General features: G+C 40.3%; 1 protein-coding gene across 1 annotated transcript in view; it reads right to left on the bottom strand.

The window, feature by feature from the left end:
- Positions 1–552: 552 nt before the first annotated feature.
- The window catches only part of SLC15A5 (solute carrier family 15 member 5), a 38,706-nt gene continuing 17,902 nt past the window's right edge, over positions 553–21,356 (bottom strand). Inside the window, exons 6-9 of the mRNA XM_009943023.2 lie at positions 17,743–17,931; positions 13,315–13,446; positions 5,160–5,268; positions 553–3,373 (exon numbers count right to left, since the gene is read on the bottom strand). Of these exons, the coding sequence (XP_009941325.2) occupies positions 3,229–3,373; positions 5,160–5,268; positions 13,315–13,446; positions 17,743–17,931 (575 nt within the window). The 3' untranslated portion in view covers positions 553–3,228. The remainder of the gene's footprint in view (positions 3,374–5,159; positions 5,269–13,314; positions 13,447–17,742; positions 17,932–21,356) is intronic.

The raw sequence follows: 21,356 nt of genomic DNA, 5'->3' as shown, positions 1-21,356 counted from the left end.
GCCTTCCTCTAGTCCACGTGAAGAAAGCAGAGAGTTTTGAGCATTCAGCTACTCACCCCAAAGCCCATTCTAATGCCTGTCTTCCAGAGCACCTCTTTACGAAGGCTGCCCAACTGCTGCCTCCTCCACTGCTGAAAGCCTTTCTTGGGTAACTGTATGACAGAGAGGACCCATCCAGGGAGTTCACTGATCCTCTTTTATTTTCTTTCGTAGAATGATCTTCATCAGACAATAAAACCGCAATAGCTGCATTCCATTCTCTGCTGTCACCTACTCTCATATTTTGATTTCTGAGGGGAAAAAAAACAAACGGTCTTAGGAAGTTAGAGGTCATTCAGCTTGAGCATGCACTAAAGGAAACACTTTATCTTAAAAGAAAGTTAGGTTTCTTGTTCTCCTGTTCTCAGTGGAAAAGGTTCCAAACTGTTGTTACTTTTGCAGTTTGAAAAAAATAATTATATAATTCTCATTAGGCTTTACAAGCATCTCCAGCTCATTTATACTCACTGGCTCAAATCTTAGATTTTACCCTTTTATTACTTAGTTCTCCTTTTGTGTATAACTCTCAAATGCATCGACAGCAACCACACACCTCTTGTCAGCAGACTCCAGTCAGCATCTTTTCAATTTTTTGGTGCCAAGACAAAGGTCAAGTCAAGTGTCCAGGAACTTCTCACTTTTTCTCTGTGGAAAGAAACTAGGAGTTTCTGTGGCTTAAAGCTGGGTTTATTGCAATACAAATACCATTTAGAAAATAATACATTACAAGCAAATAACTGTCAGGTGAAATAGGCAGGTCTACTCAAAGATGTGGAAATTAGTCTGCCTCCCACTCTCTGGTGCTGGCAAGGCAAAAGCCGGGCAAGGCAAGCAGGCAGCCATCTTTCCCCCTACACCACTTCTTACAGGGCAAACAGGGAGCTGTACACGCAGCTCTGACGTCAAGGCATGACGTCCCACACTGGTCAGAAAGCACATCTCTGACGTGGATAACCATTTCACATGAGCTTGTATGATGATATACTTACTTCTTCTATCTCCACCAGCGCATCCTAGGATCACATCCTCTTTTACCATGAAGGAAGATATTAAAAAACTCGCTTCCAGATGAGTACCTCCCCTGGGCCTCAACAGGTCCCTCAGCCACCTTGTAGCTCTTCTGCTGACCCTGATCTCCATCTTCACAAGTTCTTTCCCATGGGACATATGTCAAATGCTTTACTGAAATCAAGGCAGGTCATCTGCACTAGGTTTTGTTTAGAAAATGAATTCTCATTACACACAGACGTTAACATAGTCTGGCAAATCTACCTTTGATAATGTGTGTTCTATTTTATTAAATTTTCCTTTTATCTCATGACTTTAAATATTCTCTTCTAATTTATTTAAAAAACCTTAAACACTAGTGAGATCAAACTAACAGCTCCTGACCGCCTCCCTTCCTACTTCTTAGATGTATCTACTACATTCTACTCCCCCTCCTGCAACACCCAACCCAAAGTTACAGCAGTAAATATAGTGAAGAGTGAAGGGATGATTTCCTGTACCAGCTCTTTCATAGTTTCAGTTCACAAACTACCCTCTGTCTAACTTCAGCACTTTATATTCCTTTAATGTAGCTTCTCCTGCAGTAGAGCATTCCTCATATCTAGCAAGCATTCTGGCTTGACTACCACTTCCAGTATAAACATCTTGATATCAAAGTGCTCCTTTAGTTTTTGGGTTCAGTATGTTTCCTTATCACATAAGGAGCCTACCTCTATCCTCACTCTTTTTAGTAATACGACTTTAAAAAAAAAAAAAAATGTTAAGTGTTAGGTAAGCATTGCTCATCATCAGCCAGTTTGGGGAGTGGTCAACACTATTTAGATCTTTAATCACAGAATCACAGAACGTTTGGGGTTGGAAGGGACCTCTGTGGGTCATCTAGTCCATACCCCCTGCCAAAGCAGGGTCACCTACAGCAGGCTGCACAGGACCTCATTCAGGCGGGTTTTGAATATCTCCAGAGAAGAATCCACCGCCTCCCTGGGCAGCCTGTTCCAGTGTTCCATCACCCTAAGAGGGAAGAAGTTCTTCCTCATGTTCAGATGGAACTTCCTCTGCGTCAGTTTGTGCCCATTGCCCCTTGTCCTGTGGCTGGGCACCACTGCCCCATGAGTCTGGCCCCATGCTCTTGACATCCACCCTTGAGATATTTGTAAGTATATATTAGATCCCCTCTCAGCCTTCTCTTCTTCAGGCTAAACAAGCCGAGCTCGTTCAGCCTTTCCTCATAGGAGAGATGCTGCAGTCCCCTCATCATCCTCGTAGGCCTCCTCTGGACTCTCTCCAGTAGCTCCTCATCTTTCTTGAAGTGGGGAGCCCAGAACCGGACACAGTACTCCAGAAGGGAAAAAAGTGGAATGCATTTACTAATAATCTTCCCCCAATTTCCAACTCCATCTACCCTTTCCCAGTCTTCTTTTCCTAATTACATTCACTCGCTACAATTAGTAATTTTAATACAAATAAATTCTAGTCTCCAGTTCTCCTACTAGCAATTTTCTGCATATCATCCTTTAGTAATGACAAATCTCACTGTACTTCTGCCAAATAAAGACTAGATGCCTCAGCATCAATGTTTCACGACATAATCTATGGACTCATGACTGGTATATACTTTCTAGTATATTTTTGGTAGATCTCAAAGTGATTTGCAAAGAAGGTTAGTGCGGCTGAGTCGATTTCACTGACGGAGAAACTAAGAAAGCAACTTGCTGAAGGCTGGATAGCAGATGAGTAGCAAAGCCAAAAAGAGCACACAAGTCACCCACCTTTGCAAGTGTCAACCAGCCAATACCAGACTCCAAAATTATTTGTAAATGATACTGTCACAAAGTAATTTGCTAAACAAATGTATACATGAGTTTATTACTTTTGAACCATTACTAAGTACAAATACATGTGGATGCCTATCTATTTCCCTATAGAGATTAAAAGCCTCTCTCCATCAACCATGCCAGGCAGTGAGCTCTCATTGTCCTCGACAAGCATTACGACAGTGCAGTATCCTACAAGGCCAAATCCTATGATGACTGCTATTTGGTAAACTTATAAATAACTTTAATATTTCTAAGATAATTCATAATTACTTTGGCAATTCCACTTAAGTATGCTAGGTAATTTATCGTTAGAAAGCTGGTTGGTAACACAATCAAAATTTAGTCTAATCAAGGTGAAATTTTGTCAGGTTTTCTCCATAGGAGACAAAATGGGAGAACTTTCCAGGACGCTATCATAATGCTTGATGGCTTTTTCATGCTTCAAAAGTTTTTCTTCAGGAAGACTTCCTCTGAATTCACTTGTGTAATCCCGATTCAGATTGTTGTATCTGGGAGGTAGGATAAGGAAGGAAAATACTGAAATAATTGTCCTTTCTGGTATTAGCTTCACCCATTTTTTATTAGGTAATATTTTGCAAGTTACAGTGCCTTCTGATTCCTGGACTTCTAAGCAGCCAAAACAATATGACAGTGATATGCGTTTTTCTAGAACCTTTCAGAACTTCATGATGAGAAGTGCCAAATGGCATGCAGGTGTTAATAATAGTTGTACTGCGTAATTTTAACACATCTTAAAAAGAAACATGTTTTTTTCCTCAGAGAAATTTTAGTATATTTTTTCTAATTCAGAGTTTAAAAGCCCGATTTCCCCTCACCCCTAAATCAGTGTTTATCTGAATAGTCCTCACCCTTTTTTCTCCCCTGCGGGAGAATTCTTATTCAGCACAAAATGAAACAATTACATTTGGCCTCAAAAAATATATTTCATGTAGATTTTGGTTGCCTTACTGAAAAACGAGGTACCTTGATTTTGAAGTGAAATCATAGAATCACAGAAATACCAATTTGAAATAAATTTTGGGGTTTTTTTAAGGAAGACTGGAGGTCAACAAATTTCCTCTTAAAAATCTGTTAATTTGTGGTGAAATTATTTGTGGAGTTGAACTCAAATTTATGGCCACTTTTTGGCAGCCAAAACCTTTTAGCTTTCTGCAGTAAATGTCACAAATGAAAATTTCATTTCACAGAAGCATAAAATCCTATTTTATAGAAGGAAGGCAATGTACATGTAGGAGAAACATTTCTAATCAGAACTCAGGTCACATTTAAAACAGAATCAAGAACTAGCCACTGGAATAAATGGACACTTGTGTCTCAGGTTACATTGAAATGGACAAGAGGTTACAGTAATCTTTGGTGCTACAAAGCTAGTGCTATATGTAACAGAAAAAGCAGTATTTTTCTCAAGAGTTCTAGAAGCACACTGCCCTTGGAAATTTTCTGTTATTGCCATTATCAAATGACTACTTCGTTAAGGTTTCTGACGTATTTCCATAAAACTGCAGCCCACTGTCTACGAGACAATGCCACTTGTTCATGACCCTTCCCACTCGCGGTGGTACAGGTTGCTTCCATCCCTGTTCTTGACTACGAGTATTACTTAAAACACTGACAAGATAAAGTGAACTGTGATTAAATATTCTGGAATACAGGAGGCAGACTAACTTTCAAACCACCCTGGATGTAAGAGGGCACTGCAGTGGTGAGTTTCTTGCATTTTACAGGCAATATACAGGCATTAAACATGGGGTCTAGAGGTGGCATAAAATTGCTTCCTGTGGGGGAGCTAACTGAGCAATTCCATTGTCTCAAGCAGAAAGTTGCTTTTCTCTCATTGCGCAGTAGAGTATCAGAAAATATTTCAGGGTTATTCTGCTGAATCTACTCCGTACAGTATTAACCAGTAGCCATCTGCTGTGGAGGTCAGTTCCATGACCAAGACATCTTGGTGCTGTGATCTAAACTCCACGCCAACACATTTATGTCCTTCTGTAAAGAACAGGATGTTCTTCTTTCTTCAAGGCATTTTAATATTAATAACACCCTTTAAATACTTAAGGCTAATTACATCAGGTTTTTTTTTAACCTTAGCACATAATTATTGCTGTGAAATCTCTCTCCTCGAGGCAGATGAAAAATACTAAAGTCTGAACCCTGAATGATAACGTGATCTATCACTACCTATTCTTTATTACACACTAGGTTACAGGTTTTGCAAGACTCTCTACCCACATCTACAAATGAAACATCAAGCTTTCATTTTCTCACGCATACCTGTGTGCAATGGTCCAGAACCCCAGGGTGTTCACCATCATTAAGGAAGCCAAGAAGAAGAAGAATCTCTCCAATTTACCTTCATGCAGCAAGTGTGGAAACCAGTTGCCTGGCAAAGCAGATATTTGAAGCAGAATTAATTTACCTTGCAGGTTGAGATGTGGCTCATATGAAAGACAGGGAGATAACTTTGTGTAAGACACAATCACAGCAGGTGCTTTGAACCCTCGCCTGTAGCTATTTATACAGACTTAATTCTCACAGCATCTCTGTTTTTTTTGAGTCTACAGTGTACTTTGCTCCTGCTTCACAGACAGGCAACAGACATCTAGAGAGGCTAAAGAACTTTCCTAACAAATGTGAAGTGTACTGGAAAACCTAAGTCTGCACAGCTCCTACAGTAATGATTGGGCCATCTTCCCTCTATATTATGCTGTGCACATAGCTAAGTGAATGTCAAGAGTGAAAATTTTAGGAAGAGCTAGAACTAAGGTGGTCCATAGAAATCCTTATTCACATCTCTCATGCTTTTAATAGGCCCTTCTTAAGGAGAAAAACAAAAAAAACCAGAAAAGAGCAACACATAAAAAGCATTTCTTCAGTGCCTTGGATGGTGCTCCATTACCAAGATTCTACCTGACATTTTACTTTATGTTTCTTTAGGCCTTTAGCCGTGAGTCTGCAATGTGTCCTTGTCTTGCACACAGCGTTTATTTGCATGAATCAGGCCTTTTTCTACCAAGGCTTCTGGCACTAGTATCTGGGACATTTTGGCAGCTTAAACTCCGTTCAGCAGAGGATGGTACCACCTATATACACCAAGAGCCTTCCCTGTTTGTATTCTTCTGTGCATTAGTTTGCAGCTGTATTGCTTCCAATGTTGTCCATTGAAATCAGTCTGCAAACAAGCTTAGGTGGTAAATGATAGCTATGGAAATAAAGATGCTTAAAAAGAAAGTCAGCCCCAGTCAGTCTGCATTTGAAGACAATCAGCACCTGAAGTACCATAATCAGCTACAGCAAAAACACGAAAACCAAGGTGAAAAAGGAGTTACACTAGATACAGAATATCAGAGAGAGCTCTGTAGTGCTGTAATGGCCCTTTACATTATTTGGGAATACAGGATATTTATTGTCTTTGAAAAAGAAAGAGAGAGACTGTCTTCATTAGCAAGTAGTAAAGTGCAATAGCGGCAAATACAGAGTGTGAAACAGCTGGCGCGGAGAATGTGATGTCCACACTGTACACAGCTCTGGGGGTTCACAACAGACCGGTTCCCACTAACAGCAGGGACACATCAGGCATGAGCGTTTTTTTGGTTTAATCCCATCCAAAAGGAATGCAGGTTCTTTTGCTCCAAGATCACTATGTGATGCAAATCAGAGATGATCAGGAGATTCATATCAAAAGACATTCCTGATCTGTACTAAAACACCAGCATCAACGTGCCCAAAATCACCTTTCTTTACTCCCTCCAAGTCTGGTATCAAATCCTACCCATCTAAATGGAGTGGCTGCTCCCCACCTGAATGACCTAAAATGGAGAGAAGCAAAAACAGCCACCTTTGCCATAGCTGTGCTGTACAAACCTGACAGCCTTAACCAATCCTTTGGCCACTAATTCCCTCTTTAGCCTTCCAATGCCATTCTTATCTTGTCAAAATTTTCTAATTAGAGAGAAAGAGCAGTTCCACAGCCCAGGAGAGCCAGCAGTCAGACGATTACAGCCCACCTCCCAATATACATATATTTACATTTTTCTGTTTCCTCCATTTCTTAGAGTTGTAAACACACTTCTTTTCAAAGCAGTTACTTTTAGCTCTCCTGGGATTAACGGAGAGCAGCTGCCGTCAGTGCCGCAGCTTTCCCCAATCTCCTCCGCAGCTCGCTCTGTGCCACGCTGCCTTTCCGCCCGCCGCAGAGCAGCACCACCTCACCTCTGCCTGCGCGGTTCCTTTCGCTGCGTTGTCTCAGAGCGAGTTTTAAAACGTATCATTTAACGTTGTCAGTTGACTGAGCTCCTAGGTGCTATAACTTCATTTTAGCAGCTTATAAACTTTTACTGTCATAATTCACAATCAGGTAGTTTTTCATTTCACATCCCCCAGTGGCCAATATAAGTCACGGAGAGAGCACGTGCATCTGATGAAAGGGAACGCACGCATGGGGTTCGGCGCTACAGCTTGTCAAAGCAGAGTTCACACTGCCTGCTAGGTTATTTACATCGGCTTAGGCTAACTATGTGAGCAGCAGGAGCTTCCTAATGGAACGGTGTTTACAATGGAACCTGAACAGAAAATACGTACTTAAAAATAGCACTGAGCAATAAAAAAAAAAAAAAAAAAAGGAATATAGCATCTTCTAAAAGAACAGAGTAAAATGGACCTCTGAAACTGTCTCAATGCTAGCAAAGGCTCCACATTGAAGTGTTGAAAGTGGGAATGGTTGGTTTTGTCAGGGTGGAAAGGCAGCCCAGCAAGCAGGAGATCTGGGTTCTGCCCCCACTTCACCACCAGTCTCCTCCATGGCTGGGTCAAAGATCATTGCTCTGTCTCCTCTCTGCTCTTCTTTTTTTCGTAATTACCAGTGTTTAAACAGTGAGGCAGGATAACGACACAAAGCCTTTGGAAAATCCCGCTTTATAAATGAGCAACAGCATAGGCAAGGTCAAAATTAGACTGGGCATGGTAAGACTCCAGTTCCCATAGCGCGTGCTCGCTCGCTCTCTCTCTCTAGTTCACTGCTCTACCCAAAGCAAGAGGTAGGAGCAAGGCTTTCTTTTTCTTTCAGCGAGGGGGCACAAGATTTGTCAGGGATGCCCTTCTCTACAGAGAAACAGGGGTGGCAGCAGTCCTAGAGATACCCAGGCTGTTATCCTACTATCAATACACATTTTCATCCGCGGATACAGCAAAGATTAATGCAACCATTTCCCATTTTCAGCCAAAAACATTTACTTCTCACATTTTTTTTTCCTTCTTCTTTTTCCTTTTTAAACGGAAGCTAGCTTTCCATGAAAGAGAAGATCTGGACTACACATACTTCTACTTACACTCACTGCACAGAGAATCCTCTGCAGATAGGAAGCCTTGGGAGAACAGCCATTGGTGTTAAAACATCAACCATGTGTTTCAGGCAGTGAAACTCCCTTTAGATGCCCTCACCCCACTAACACCTTCCACAAGCCGTCTGCAGACTCCAGCACCTTCCACTGACGGGGTTTGGGGTCCATACTTTCAGGACTTTGCTCTCTGCCTGGAACTTATTGGGCCAGTTTGTTTTTGCTGGAGTAAGACACTCCGGGCACTACTGTCCAGCACTTTCTCATCCTTGAATCAGCATGCAATATGCTAACAATTCACTTTCCCCCACAAGACACTGCCTTTGGGTTCTGTCAATCCTTTACTTTTCTATGGAGATTGCCAACAGAAGTGCCAATTACAAGGTTGGTTTGTCACATAGATAATTGCTCACTGGGAATTAACTTTCTACAACAAGCTCCTGATTTCCATTTTTATTCCGACAATGGAAATACTTTGTAGCATGAATCACCACAGAGAATAAGAAGTTTCCTTTAGCTGTGCATATTGTAAAGGGTCTTTTCTCACTGGTTAGAAGTGAATCGGCTATACATTTCATAGCAAATTTAGAATAAATTAGAAGATTAAGTGTAGGCAGACCCAGTTCCTCAAGCCTGCTATACCAATAGCCATTGAAATAAAATGCTTGCTAAACTTCCACTGACATTTTTCAGTCCTTTCAATTTTGCATCAAAAATGCTCAGGTAGCACAAGAAGGAGCAATATTATACAACACCAAGAGAAAACACCTGATTCTACCAACACAGGCAGAAAAGTAGGTGAAGCAGAGATTAGGACATGGAAAACACCACTTTCCTCTGCTGCTTCTGGTGGACGACCGAGAGTGACAAACTGCTGGCAACACTAGCCGTGAAAGAAGACTTGGAGAGGGCTGTAAGCCAGACTTTGACATCTCCTAGTGCATTCAAAGATATCTGTTACTATGATGGCACCCTTGGAGCTCTCAAGGGATTCGCAACAAAGCCCAAAGCTGCGTAAGAAGGTATTGAGTTTGTTTACTGAATAACACCATCATATTTCAGTATTGTGAAAACACAGAAGACAAAGCAAAATAGTCACATTTCAGAAGTTAGTCTGTTCTGTATGATTCCAGCACTTTTACAGCTATCCTGCAATCTAGACTACAATTATAGAAAAATTTAATTCATATCTTAGAAAATGATTGTATCGCCTTCCATCATTTCATCAAGGTAGTGGGTGTATATTTAGTGTTAAATCATATCCAGATCAAAGTCTCAGTCTGCCTCTAATCTTTATTAGCTAAGTAGGCACCAGTGGACATCACCATCTGGACTGTAAGAAATATCCTTTAGCTTTAGCTTTATCATCTTTGGTATTTAAACATCACACAAGGCTCCAAACTAAAAAAAAAACAACAACAACAACAAAAAACCAAAACAAAACACAAAAAAACCCCAGTTCTCTAAATACAAGCAGGAAAACTGTGCCTGGGGCAGCTTCGTTCCTCTAACTTTTTTTTTTTTCCTTCTTCTTACATATTTACATTAATATTTTTAGAGAAATGTATTCTGAAATGATTGGCATAGGAGGACAGGTTTTGTCTTGCATCTTCTTCCTTTAAAATGTTAGGAGAGGTAAGAGATCCAAAAGAAAGCAGTTTCCCAGCTTGTACTGAAAATATCACTGTCACCCGTCATCTGTTTGCACTCGTCAGATTTTTTAAAAAGTCTTATTTTATCACATTCACACCATCCTCCATAGATGCGTTAAAAATGATTAATGCAGCTTTGACTGTGACTGATATCTGATCAACTTTGCCAATAAAAACCCAAATAAAATTCTAAACTAGTGACATGAAATAGGATATAAAAATGTTTACATTTTGTCAACACCCTCTGTGCTTCAGCACTTCAAAATACACACTGGAGGATCGACTTCCCTGTATCCTGAATTGGTTTATGGCAAACATGGTGTCATTGCTTCGAGATGGGAGAACCAGAAATAGTCTTGGCTCAGGTTTTAGTGAAACAGGAATCATGGGACAAGACAAAAGCATCCATAACCCAAGAGTCACACACTAGGCTTTGTTAAATCTTACAAAACCATTACATAAACACTATCATCTTTCAGCAAAAGAGAAGGAACTTCGGACTTCCAATAAAAATAAATTAGTTCAGCTTTCTAGGGGAAAAAATTCTGATTAGTTTGCTTTACCCCCAGTTCCATAAATGGTCCAGACACTGAATGTTTTCCAAGCTCTTTAAACAAAGCTAAAAAAAATACCAAATGCGAGTAATGAAAGCTTAATTTGTGCCATTTGACCTTAATTAGACCCAAGAGAGGTCACAATTTCATTCTCTGAAGTGCTGTCTTCTTTAGAAGGTTCAACATGTAACCATCAGGTTTTACAAATTAAAAAATTATTGTTTTACTGATTGTAAGTTTTTTGTCACAAGCAACAAAGAACAATCTAAGAAACACAGCGGAAGAGTTTGGAAAAAATACAGATGAAACCAGAGAATTTTGTATATAATATTTCCTATCAAATTAGTAGAAAAAACAAAACCAAGCCTAAATGCCTCTCGTTTTGTTATAGTCTATACCCAGTTCCAGAATTCTGATCCCAAACCTACTCAGATTTACAAGTCAGCAGGATAAATTCTAGCTGGCATGAGTAGAGGAATACTCTAAGTCTTCAGCCTGAAGCATCACAACATAAATGAAGATATAGGAATATCTCCATTATTTGCAAGCTGTGAATTGCAAGAATTGTGGTAACTTGGAATAATTAATCTCATTCAACCAGGGAACACTGGGAAAGAGATACCCAGTGAGATTCCACTTATTTTTAGAAATAAAATGTGAGAGCCCAATAATATGTTCTTTACATCCCAATAGAGAAAGTAATCTCTAATGCTTCTAACTAGAGCAACAGAGCAAATGGCAAACATTTTTCACTATATTTTCTCTAAAGCTTTTCAAGTTTTCCAGAGGACTTCCCCTGTTTAGGGGCTTATTCAGTCCCATTACAGCATCTTAATCCAAATACAGACTGCCACTGAATCCCTTGGAAATTTAAGAGTGACTTTTGCTGAAGATAATGGTGCGGTCAATTCCATCTACGGGAATGGCATCTCTGACAAAACTAAACAAAGACAGAAGTCGTAGCCACCCTTCCCCCCCCCCCCCCCCCCCCCCAAGCTAAGTAGAGAGTTTTGCCAGCCAGCTTCATAGAAGTGAGGAGTATTTTAGCCAGGAAACTTTTTCAGTTTGCTCAGAAATCTTGAGCAAAAAGGGTTAGAACATGGCAGCTGCAGTCTGTGGAGAATTTGGGAAGTTCAGGCTTTTTGGTCCCAGCCAGGAAAAGAATTTGAAGGCTCTGATAAAACAGTATTTCTGGCAAGAAATGAAAATTTTCTTTTTTGAATCAATGAAGTGTTTTCATACATTCTTGCAGAAAAAGAATAAGTCACTTTGATATAAAAATCAGACAAAAACCTACTGAATTTGAAACTGAATGCAAAAACTGATTTCCTCTATTGCTTTGTGCAAAAATATTCCATAAAGGAATAAATTACATATATATTGGCGCAACATAGTCAAAATGTTTTGATACTGACATTATGCTTAATTATTTTATAAATATGTAATTACACCCAAAGTCAAGTTGCAGTAAAATATGTCAATTTTACTAAAATGAAATATTTCAACCTTATCAAAATTAATAATTTCCATACTTTTGGGGAAAGGGGAAAGAAAAAAGTCAGCAACACAGTCTTTCTTGAAGTGTTAGTTTCACTGAACCCATATTATCTGGTGAAAAAAAAAAAAAGCTATTCCACTGGGGGACATTCAGAGAACTCTGCTCTCCACACTGGATGCCTTGGTACTTAATAGTGCTTTGCCCGATTCATCTGGGTAAGCATTCCTGCTTCTTACCCATCTCTAGGTGATGCTTTTATACCTCATAATAAAATTTTAATTGAATTTTTAACTTAAAAACAGCACTGCATGTCAGAGAATCATTTTTTTGTTCAGATCTTGCAAGCAGGAATTAAAATTTCTTATCTTACTTTCAAGAAAACCCAAAACTCAACCATAAGCAGTTACAAAATTCTGCAGCCATGGTAATTGCAACAGCGTCATGCATTAGGGCCAGCAGTTGTGCTCTATAAGAGAACAGTTTTCTGTAATGCGGTAACAAAGCAGCTCATCATCCAAAGCATCTTTAGCAGTACTGCTTCAAGCAAATGGAAAAAAAGGGATCTGTCCTTTAGTTCAAGAACTCAAGTGCTTTACTTTTTAAATTTACTTCTGAAACAAGTCCTTTCTGTATTGAACAAAGACTCATCAGCAAAGGAAAAAAGACTTGAAGAAACCCTTGGCCTATCTTGAAAGTCAGAAACCCAGAAAAGTCTCCTGTTCAGGGCTTACACTAAATACTCCTCAACAGGCTGAATCCAAAATAACTCCTTTTGAAACAGTAAATTCTCTGGGAATTAGCACATTCATCTGCAAAAGGGTAAACCCACAGTGAGACCATATTGTCACAGAATTTGGTTCTTCCAGCAGCTGGGCAAAGGGAGAGGCATAAAGAAGGCATGAGACAAATAGTGTGTTTAGGGCAACAGATTCCCTAGACAGATTTGAAACACTCAACCCTACCTCCTTTCCCCTTCAACACCGTTGAACAGGAAGAAAAGCATGTTATCCGTTCTTTGAAGCACTAGTCTTGCTCTAGTGGCCAGAGGCTTCTACATAAGCATGGCTAATAGCAACGTACTTCTTCATGAACATAAAAAGGTGCTTCGTAGACAGTTTATTTTCTTGTCTTCCAGAACAGAAGTATAGAGATTGGAAGTGAAGGCTTTCTGCAAGATGTCATCCTCTAATTACTCCAACTATCAAAACTAAGATGACTCATTAAAATTGGATGAATACAGCTGGAAGGCTATTTCCTATCTTAATTCCATCTTAATTGTGAGAGCAAATCAATAAAACTTTGGCGTCCCCTTTAATTCTGCTGCCTAGTTCTCCAAATCAATGTTATAAGAAAACTGCTCGGGAACACCGGTCATGAGTGTATTCTTACCTTGAGTGCCTGCGTGGGCTGTCTGAACAAAGAAAGCTCCCATAAAGCAGCCAGCTCCATTAAAGAGAGTTAAAAAATGCATGGAAATCCCTCTAATTCTTTCTGGCACAAGCCGGAATGAAAGTAAGGAACCTTAGAAAATAAGCAGATACAGTTATAACTTAAAAAAAAAGTAAATTATGGTAGAAGATAGATAAGTGTCTCTAATAGCGACTATCTGTATTTTACACGGAGAATGTAGTTGCTGCAGAAGGGCAATCAGAAATGTTAGCATGTACCTATTCACAAAGGATTATCTAAAATGTTTAAATGAATCTCAGTAACAAACCATTCCACATTAAACTATTAATATTTCACAAGTATGGAAAAATCTTTCACCCAGACAGTTGCTCTCACCTTTTAAAACCTCAGGCATAGCAAGGAAAGAGAGACACCACCAGAGTCAGCGAACGTGAAGGCAGCAGATGCGATATTTAACTGCAAGACAGTGGGACCTCCTATGCCAGAGCTAACTCATTACGGCCACTAGTAAATACTTCCAAAATCCAGAGCTCTACCTTAACTTGGACAGTTACGCTGCTTTCACTTAAGGCTGGCCAATGCTCCTCTTCCCCAGACAGCAGCCTCCAGAGTCACTGGCTAATTTTTAAGACATTGTCCTTCACTTTCTTGCCAGAAGACTAAACCAGAAGCAGCAACAGCCTTGGCAGCGAGGGGGAGCTGTGGCATGCTGTTGTAGCATGGATGACTATAAATAATCCCAACAGTTGTAATCTAGCTAAACTAGGTTACAGTAAGTCTTTATGATAGCTGTTCTTTTTGTATAACTTTCCCTGATTATCAAAACCTCTTGTTTCCCAATTTTACACCTTGAGTCCTCATCCACACTTGTTCTCCAAGACCCAGTGTCTCCCAGACTGCTTTATTAGTTGAGTTTGAATGACCTCCAGCTTGAGAAACTTGTCAGCAGAGGATCCTATTTGGATGCTGAGTTGCCTGAAGCATCTCTGAATACAAATGAAAACTTGCAATCACCGTCTTCCACCCTTTTTAATTTGGATGCCCAAATGAGAGCTTTGGAAACATATTAAAGAAAAGGAAGAAAATACCACAGGCAGTGTTTTTTCCTCATTCACAATAGGAACCGAAAGCCTGAGGGCAGGAGAAAGCAGGTGAGCCCAGGACACCATCTGTAGATGCAACAGGACAGTCTGAAACATTGTACAGTCCACGTCCTAGCTAATTTGATTCATTAAGAGCCTAAAAAGTTTTTGGTTACTCCTCCCTTCTAAAAGCACGGGTGCAAAACATGCATCTTGGCCAAATTCAGCCTGGGTAATTGCATCCTACTTACCTAAATTACCCCTGCCGCTTCAACTGCGCGCTCCGTTCCTCGCGTCTCCCACGGCACTGCTATTAAACAGCTGCTGCATTTCACCCTGAAGACCACTGCGTTTCATCGGTGGGTGAAGCGATCCCCCATATATTCCTTCACTAACAGGGCTGTTTGCTACGAGCCTTCCCATTTCTCAGTGCTTTGAGACATCTTGGTGGGTAGACGACACTGTTGCAGCACTTCAGCGATCACTGCAAATCTGCTAAGCCTTTGGAGGGCAAAGCAGTTGGTGCGCCGGGCAGCTTGGACACTGGCAGCATGACACAGCTGCTGTGGCCAGCAGGCTGGCTTCCCACCATCAGAAATCTCCTGCACTGCAGGGGCAAGTGCCTGAAATGCCTGCTAATACTGTCCCACAGGATGGAGTTATTTTGCAGGTTTTTATGGTGGTATTTTTGGCGGGTTTGTGGTGGTTTTTGTGGTTTGGGGTTTTTACTTTGGTTTTTGTGTGGGTTTTTTTTTCCTCTTTTTCTTTTAAATCATTGGGTTTTAGAAGAGTAATTTCATATTTTAAACCAAGCTAGGGTTGCAAATTTGAGCTGTCAAAAGCCTATGAGATCTTACATTCTAACGTTGTGAAGGAGAGCAATTATTTTACCATTATGTTATTTTATCTTTTAAAGTCTACCTCAGTGCTAGGGACACATTAAATGCTGATATTATTTATTCTAAGAGATGCTTATGCCACGAAGTAGGTGATTATATAAAACTCCTATCAACAAGATAATAAAATATACTGTATAGACACAACTGTAAGTATCAGGGCTCAAATGTAGATAAAGAGTTCAATATGCCAAATTTAGCTCCTCTACCCGAGCACTTCAGAAATGAGATATCTCCTCGCTTCCCTCTGATTACAAGCGTGAACATTTCTGTCTTCAACTTAGATCACGTACTTTCAAGTCAAGTAAATTATTATAATTGAATTTGACCTTCTGCATAACAAAGGCAGTTAAAATGCCAAGAAAGGTGAAACAACTATTTAAGTGTCTAGGCTGTCATTACCATCCATGGAGATCCACTGAATGGTTCCTGAACAGCAATTCAGTTCAAACTGAAGTAGAAACCTAGAGCTCAGTTCAGGAGATGGAATGCAGATGCCCAGCGCTGCCTGAAATGCTCTAGTGCACCTTTAACCATCCGCACGGAGCCGCCCGATAAGGCACAGGACCTACGGGAGAACTATGCCTTTCTCTAGCAGCAGCTGGAGGCCACACAGGTACCGTAAAGAGCCTCCTTGCCCCACGTGCATAGCTTAGATGCTCCATCACAAACGGTGTCAGACACCTAAGTGTGGGCAAATGAATGGAGGCCTGCATCCCCACTGACTACAGTAGTAACCTACTACTTCAGGTACCTATCTTTATTTTTCTACATGCAAGTCCCAACTTCACTTAGCCCCATTTCCCTGGGTTCTTGAATCGCACCTGTAACTGCAGCTCTTAGCAAGATGCTTAATCCTATTTAAACAGGGAAGACAACTTTTCTTCCTAAGACATTCTAATGACAATCCTTTAAAAAGATTTAAAAAAAAAAAAAAAAAAGGAAAAAAAAACGCCCCAAGATGAAGCTTTAATTCTTTTCTGAAGGCTAATGTCATCTTTCAGTCATTGGACTTCTGTTGTGTCCCAGAGTGTAAGATTAAAGAGCCTTATTTTACCAGCAATATTATTCTCATGCAGAAGCATGAGAAGACTGTAAGCTAACCACCTCCTAACCTTTTTTTTTGTTAAGCTAAACAGAGAAGGTCACAGTTTTCAGTTACACTTAGCCTGTAACCTAGAAACCACATTACCTGCCTAGAAACCTGTCTCAGTTAAGTACTTGAGAGCTATCGGATGAAGAGGCATTATGAAAGTGCTAAGTATTTAAAACTGGGGAAAATTACCTTTTTAGTGACAGACCGTGACCCAAAGCTCTCTGTAGTCTTAGAGTGTAAGAATGAAGCTGAGACACTGAAGTTATTTCCTGCTCTTAAATAAAAATCTGAACATTTCTGGGGTTGTACCAGAACAATAGACACTCAACCTGTAGAATTAAATGCCTGCAGAGATCAGCCAGTCAATTACTTTACCTGTGTCTCTAAGTGAATGTTGATTTGATTATTTTTGTAATACTAACTTTTCTTTTTTAAAGTTCTGCAAGCTAAAACACTAGTAAGGACTCTGCATGCTCCTCAGAAGAAAATAAGCCTCAGGAATGTCAGCGTAGATGTGGAAAGGTAAATTATGGAAGGGAGAGAAGGTTCAGACTCACAATCAAGAGTGCGTCTACATAATTCATGGACAGAGGTGTGCCTGTACTCTGCAAAGAGAAGTGTTTATCTCTGGTTCCATGCCACAAGCTAAGGCATGACGCTCTGTGCAGGCATGTTCGCGTGACTCCCAGTTGGAGCACAAAGATCTGGCATCTGCCTACAATATTCTCCAGGTTAGACTGCCAGTTGAATTGTGTTACCTGCCTGCATATGCTCTGTGCCACTGAAAAACACGTAATAATTCTATTAGTTGGGTCCACACATGACAAGGGTTAAGATAAATTGCTTCATCTTGCTTTGACTTTGGCCTCAAAAGTGCTCATAGACCGTAGCCACAGCTCAGCTGTCATGTGCATACTTGTTCTGTCTCAAGAAAATCATCACAGAAGAGTTCAGGTCAGCAGGGTCCTCAGGAGCTCATCCAGTCCAGCCCCAGCCTGAAGCAGGTTCAGCTTCAAGACCAGCCACACATCTGAGCCCCAAGTTCCACCACTGTGATCGTCCCCCCCACCGAAGGGTGGGTTACGCACCCCAGGGACCCGACTGGGCTGTGTTACCTTCCAGTTAATTTGGAACAACATCACTGCTCACTCTGAGTTACAGCCAGCAAGACAAATTATGCTGCTCTGAAGCAGGTAAAGCACAGATCTGCTCATTAAGCCCGTGGAAGAGAGCCAGGGATAAAATATCAGATGACAGTAATTATTTTTAGGGAGCTGATATCATTCTCTGGGAATCAGGACACTCTTGCTTTAGCCTATTGGATTTTACTTACAGGAGGGAGTTACCAAGGCTTCAGCTACTCCAAGTAGGATGTACTGAGGAGCTAAGTGGAAGCAAGGCATGGAGGAGACCAGGAGAACCTCCTCGGAAAGCGTCTGCTCCACCTGAGGGAAATGCTTTCGGTGTATTTCAGAGAAGCCAGCAACCATCACGGAAAGTGCAGCAGATAACTGACCTACAACTGGGTAAAGAGCACAGAGAGCATTCATCAAGGCTGTAGTTACAGGATCATCAGGTATTTAGAATGAAGTCCTAGTAGATGCGAAAGAAGCCCCCCCTTACTCCCCCCATACATCCCCTCTGGACATATAAACATGAGTAAAGAGTGCTACACCACAAACCTAACGCTAAATATATGGCAAAGGGACACCAGCTCAGCACAGAAAGAATTTAGGGATGCAGAATAACTGAGAGAGGAAAAACTTTGCTGAAGAGCAAAGTCACAAAGAAGAACTTTTCTTGAAGGTTAGGGGAGGTAAGTATGGAAGAGAGAAAGAAAAGGCAGCAGCCCTTCCAGATATCACAAGAAACTGGGTAGGAACAAGACTACCACGTAGGGGAAAATTCTCCTATTCAAGCAACAAGAAGTTTCTCAAATATACACACACACCATATGCTTTATCCATTTGTCTTCTATACAAAAAGAAGTAGTGCGGGCAATAAAGTATAGCATTGTTAAGGCTGTAGGCCATAGTATACGGGAGAGAAAGATCAGCAGTGCATATCACACCTCAGGAGATCAAACTTTCCTACATTTTCCCCTTTTCTTCCACTATAGAGTTCCCCTGAACTAGTTTTGAAAGTTTGTTGGATACGGCATTTTCTGGACTGTTTAACATTTTCGGATGAGATGAGCTGCATTATTGGAAGGGATAACCTCCAGCTTTCTAAGCATTTACACATAAGCCATGGGACTGCAGTTGCCTCCTGCCTTCTTCAGCTGTCCTGAAGAAGCATCACCGCATGATCCATAACACAGGGGATGCACAACACGTTTCAGTATATTACCAACACGCAATGCGTGGAGTCTTACCACCTGCCCCAGCGGTGAGGCACAAGTGCACGCGCTGCACCAGCACACAGGGCAGGAAAAAACACCCCTTGCCTCATAATGCAAGATAAAAGCTTCTAAAAAACTCAGATGTGTTTTAAATACCGCACACTTCACCACACATTGCAGAGAGGATACTATTTAAATGTATTATTTTATATTTCTTGATGTGGACCATACGGAATGGCTGTAGCCTCTCAGAAAACAAGAAACACAAAGAAAGCAAAATTTTCAAGTAAGTTTCCTGAACTTGAAACATTTACACTTCTGATGTTTTGAGCTCCCATTGATTTTGACAAAGTTTGTGGTTCCTCAGCATTTCTAAGCTGTAACGTAAGTAAAGGTGTGAGAATTTGGTTTCTTTTGCCAGCTTTGGCTCACATACCTGGACTGTGTTTTTCCAGTTGTCTTACAAAGCCTCATCTCACTTCATGACTGGAAATTGTTACACTTACTAGATGTGATATCAACAGTCCAAGACTTCTGTTTCATAATACATTTATAACACACATAAAGTTTTTCTCTTTGGGTGTCAGCACAGAAGAGGCAGAAAATTCACGTAGCGAAGTGGCCTTAGCCTTGTTCTGTTTGCGCACGCATTGTGCTGCTTCTGGTTTTGCATGCGGCTGTGTTTAGTGTCTCAGGAGCAAACTCTCACACCCTTCCACCAGCACAGTTTTCCTGCATTTTCACAACTTGAAATGTCCTCCCCACCTGCCTAACCTGAGGCTTGGAAGCCGTTTTGCTGTTAAGGCCATTCTAGTGCTTAATAAGAACATCAGTGAATTATTGCTTGAAAATTGATCACGGGAGGGAATTCAACAGCAGTTTCTAGCCAATGCACCTTATCAAGGCCAGGTATAAAGCCCTCAAGGAGCTTCTTGTAATCTACCAACGCAAGATTTCTCCTGGTGAAAAATTACGTTAGTATTAAAGAAACCTCAAGCAGTTCAATATTACTACACAGTGCTATATTTTAAGCATTTTCCTTACTAAAAGCCAAAACATTTCAGAAAAAGTAACCTCTGAATGCCCAACAATGGTAATATTTCTTTTAAGACATTATGTGGCAGAGGAAGAAACTGAAAGCCTTGGAAACCTGGTTTTCCTCCCACCTCTTCTCCCTGTAGTCCTCTAAAACAAGCAGTTTGGAATGACCATCTGACAGTTTGGTTTTACAGGAGAACAGGCTGGTTTAGGAACACCTGGGACTGATTCTAGGACGAGGTTGTTTATATTATCTAGAGACTAAGGTTGTATTGGACCTTTGTGATTTACCCAACCTCATCTTCCGAGTAAAACAGTTCCAAAAGCTTTCCTGAAACTAATACGTGTTCAGAATAGAACATCTTTTAGGGAGAAATGGTCATCATCAACTCCTAAATCCCTGACATAGACATCAGACTAGAGGCTTGATTTTGTGTACTGTATGGAGAGCTATTCACCACATCACTCTTGGATGGAGTAAATCCATGACTAATAAGACATTTCAGTATAATCAGGCATTAAGAACATTAGAGCAAGAACTTCTATGGCTCAGGTACTTCAGCTAGAGCCTCTTGCCTGTAGCTGATGGACAACTACCCATCAGACACACACATTAAGTTCTCTGCTGAATGTTCTATACTACTGATTAAATCAAGTAGCATAAAATATATTAAAAAAACCAAAGCAACTATGAAACTGGGAAAACCTCTAAGTTTACCAAATACTCATGTTTTTCATAAGGAGGTCCAGATATTCAATATATTTGGGACACAATCTAAATTCACTTTAAGATTTTAATGTTTTTTAGATCATACCTAATTTATTAATAAATCAACAACTACAGAGAAAGGAACATAGATTAGAGTTTTCATGTAGATCCTTTTCACAGAGCAATTGGATATTTCAGTTCTATATTGTCTGTATGGTTTGTCCTCAAAATCTGTTATGCTTAACATACTGAAAATTTCCAGAAGACTATTTAAATTTCTTCCTCTTTCAAGACTTGAATTAAAATATAGTTATAGGCTGGCTTAACACCAACAGCCTATTTATACTTCTAATTTTGTTCCTGAAAATAACTGTGAACCTAATTAACTGTTGGCAAAAATATCGGCACTTAGAGGTCTACCATATTTGCAGGTGCAGTCATAGACTTGGATATCTAAAGCCATCACCTGTACTCACAGGTATTTTTGTGCCTCGGGTAATTTATCACCTCTAACAGGCGGCTATTTTAATAAATGAAGCTATTAAGAATAAACCACTGCATATATTCTACTGCTGCTCAACATAACAGGATAGAACATTAATACTAACTTGAAATTTCCATGGTTTTAAGGAAAATTGTTATCTGAATGTGCTTTTTGTGTTTTAATGCAGATGTTATTTTAAAAACTAGGGTAATTGCAACCTGCTGCGTTATATGTGTCTGGTTTGTATAAAACTTAATAACACTCTTAATTAGGCTAATTTAGTCAGATTAATACCTCTGTGTGTGTCAGTACTCACTGTGCTGCCTGCCACGGGGCACTGAATTAATAGTAGCACACTGAGAAAATAGTCATTTA

The sequence above is a fragment of the Opisthocomus hoazin genome, chromosome 1 (assembly GCF_030867145.1).
Source record: "Opisthocomus hoazin isolate bOpiHoa1 chromosome 1, bOpiHoa1.hap1, whole genome shotgun sequence".
Classification (NCBI taxonomy): Eukaryota; Metazoa; Chordata; class Aves; order Opisthocomiformes; family Opisthocomidae; genus Opisthocomus; species Opisthocomus hoazin.
Note: the sequence above shows the minus strand (reverse complement) of the source record. Positions and strands in the feature narration are given on the sequence as shown.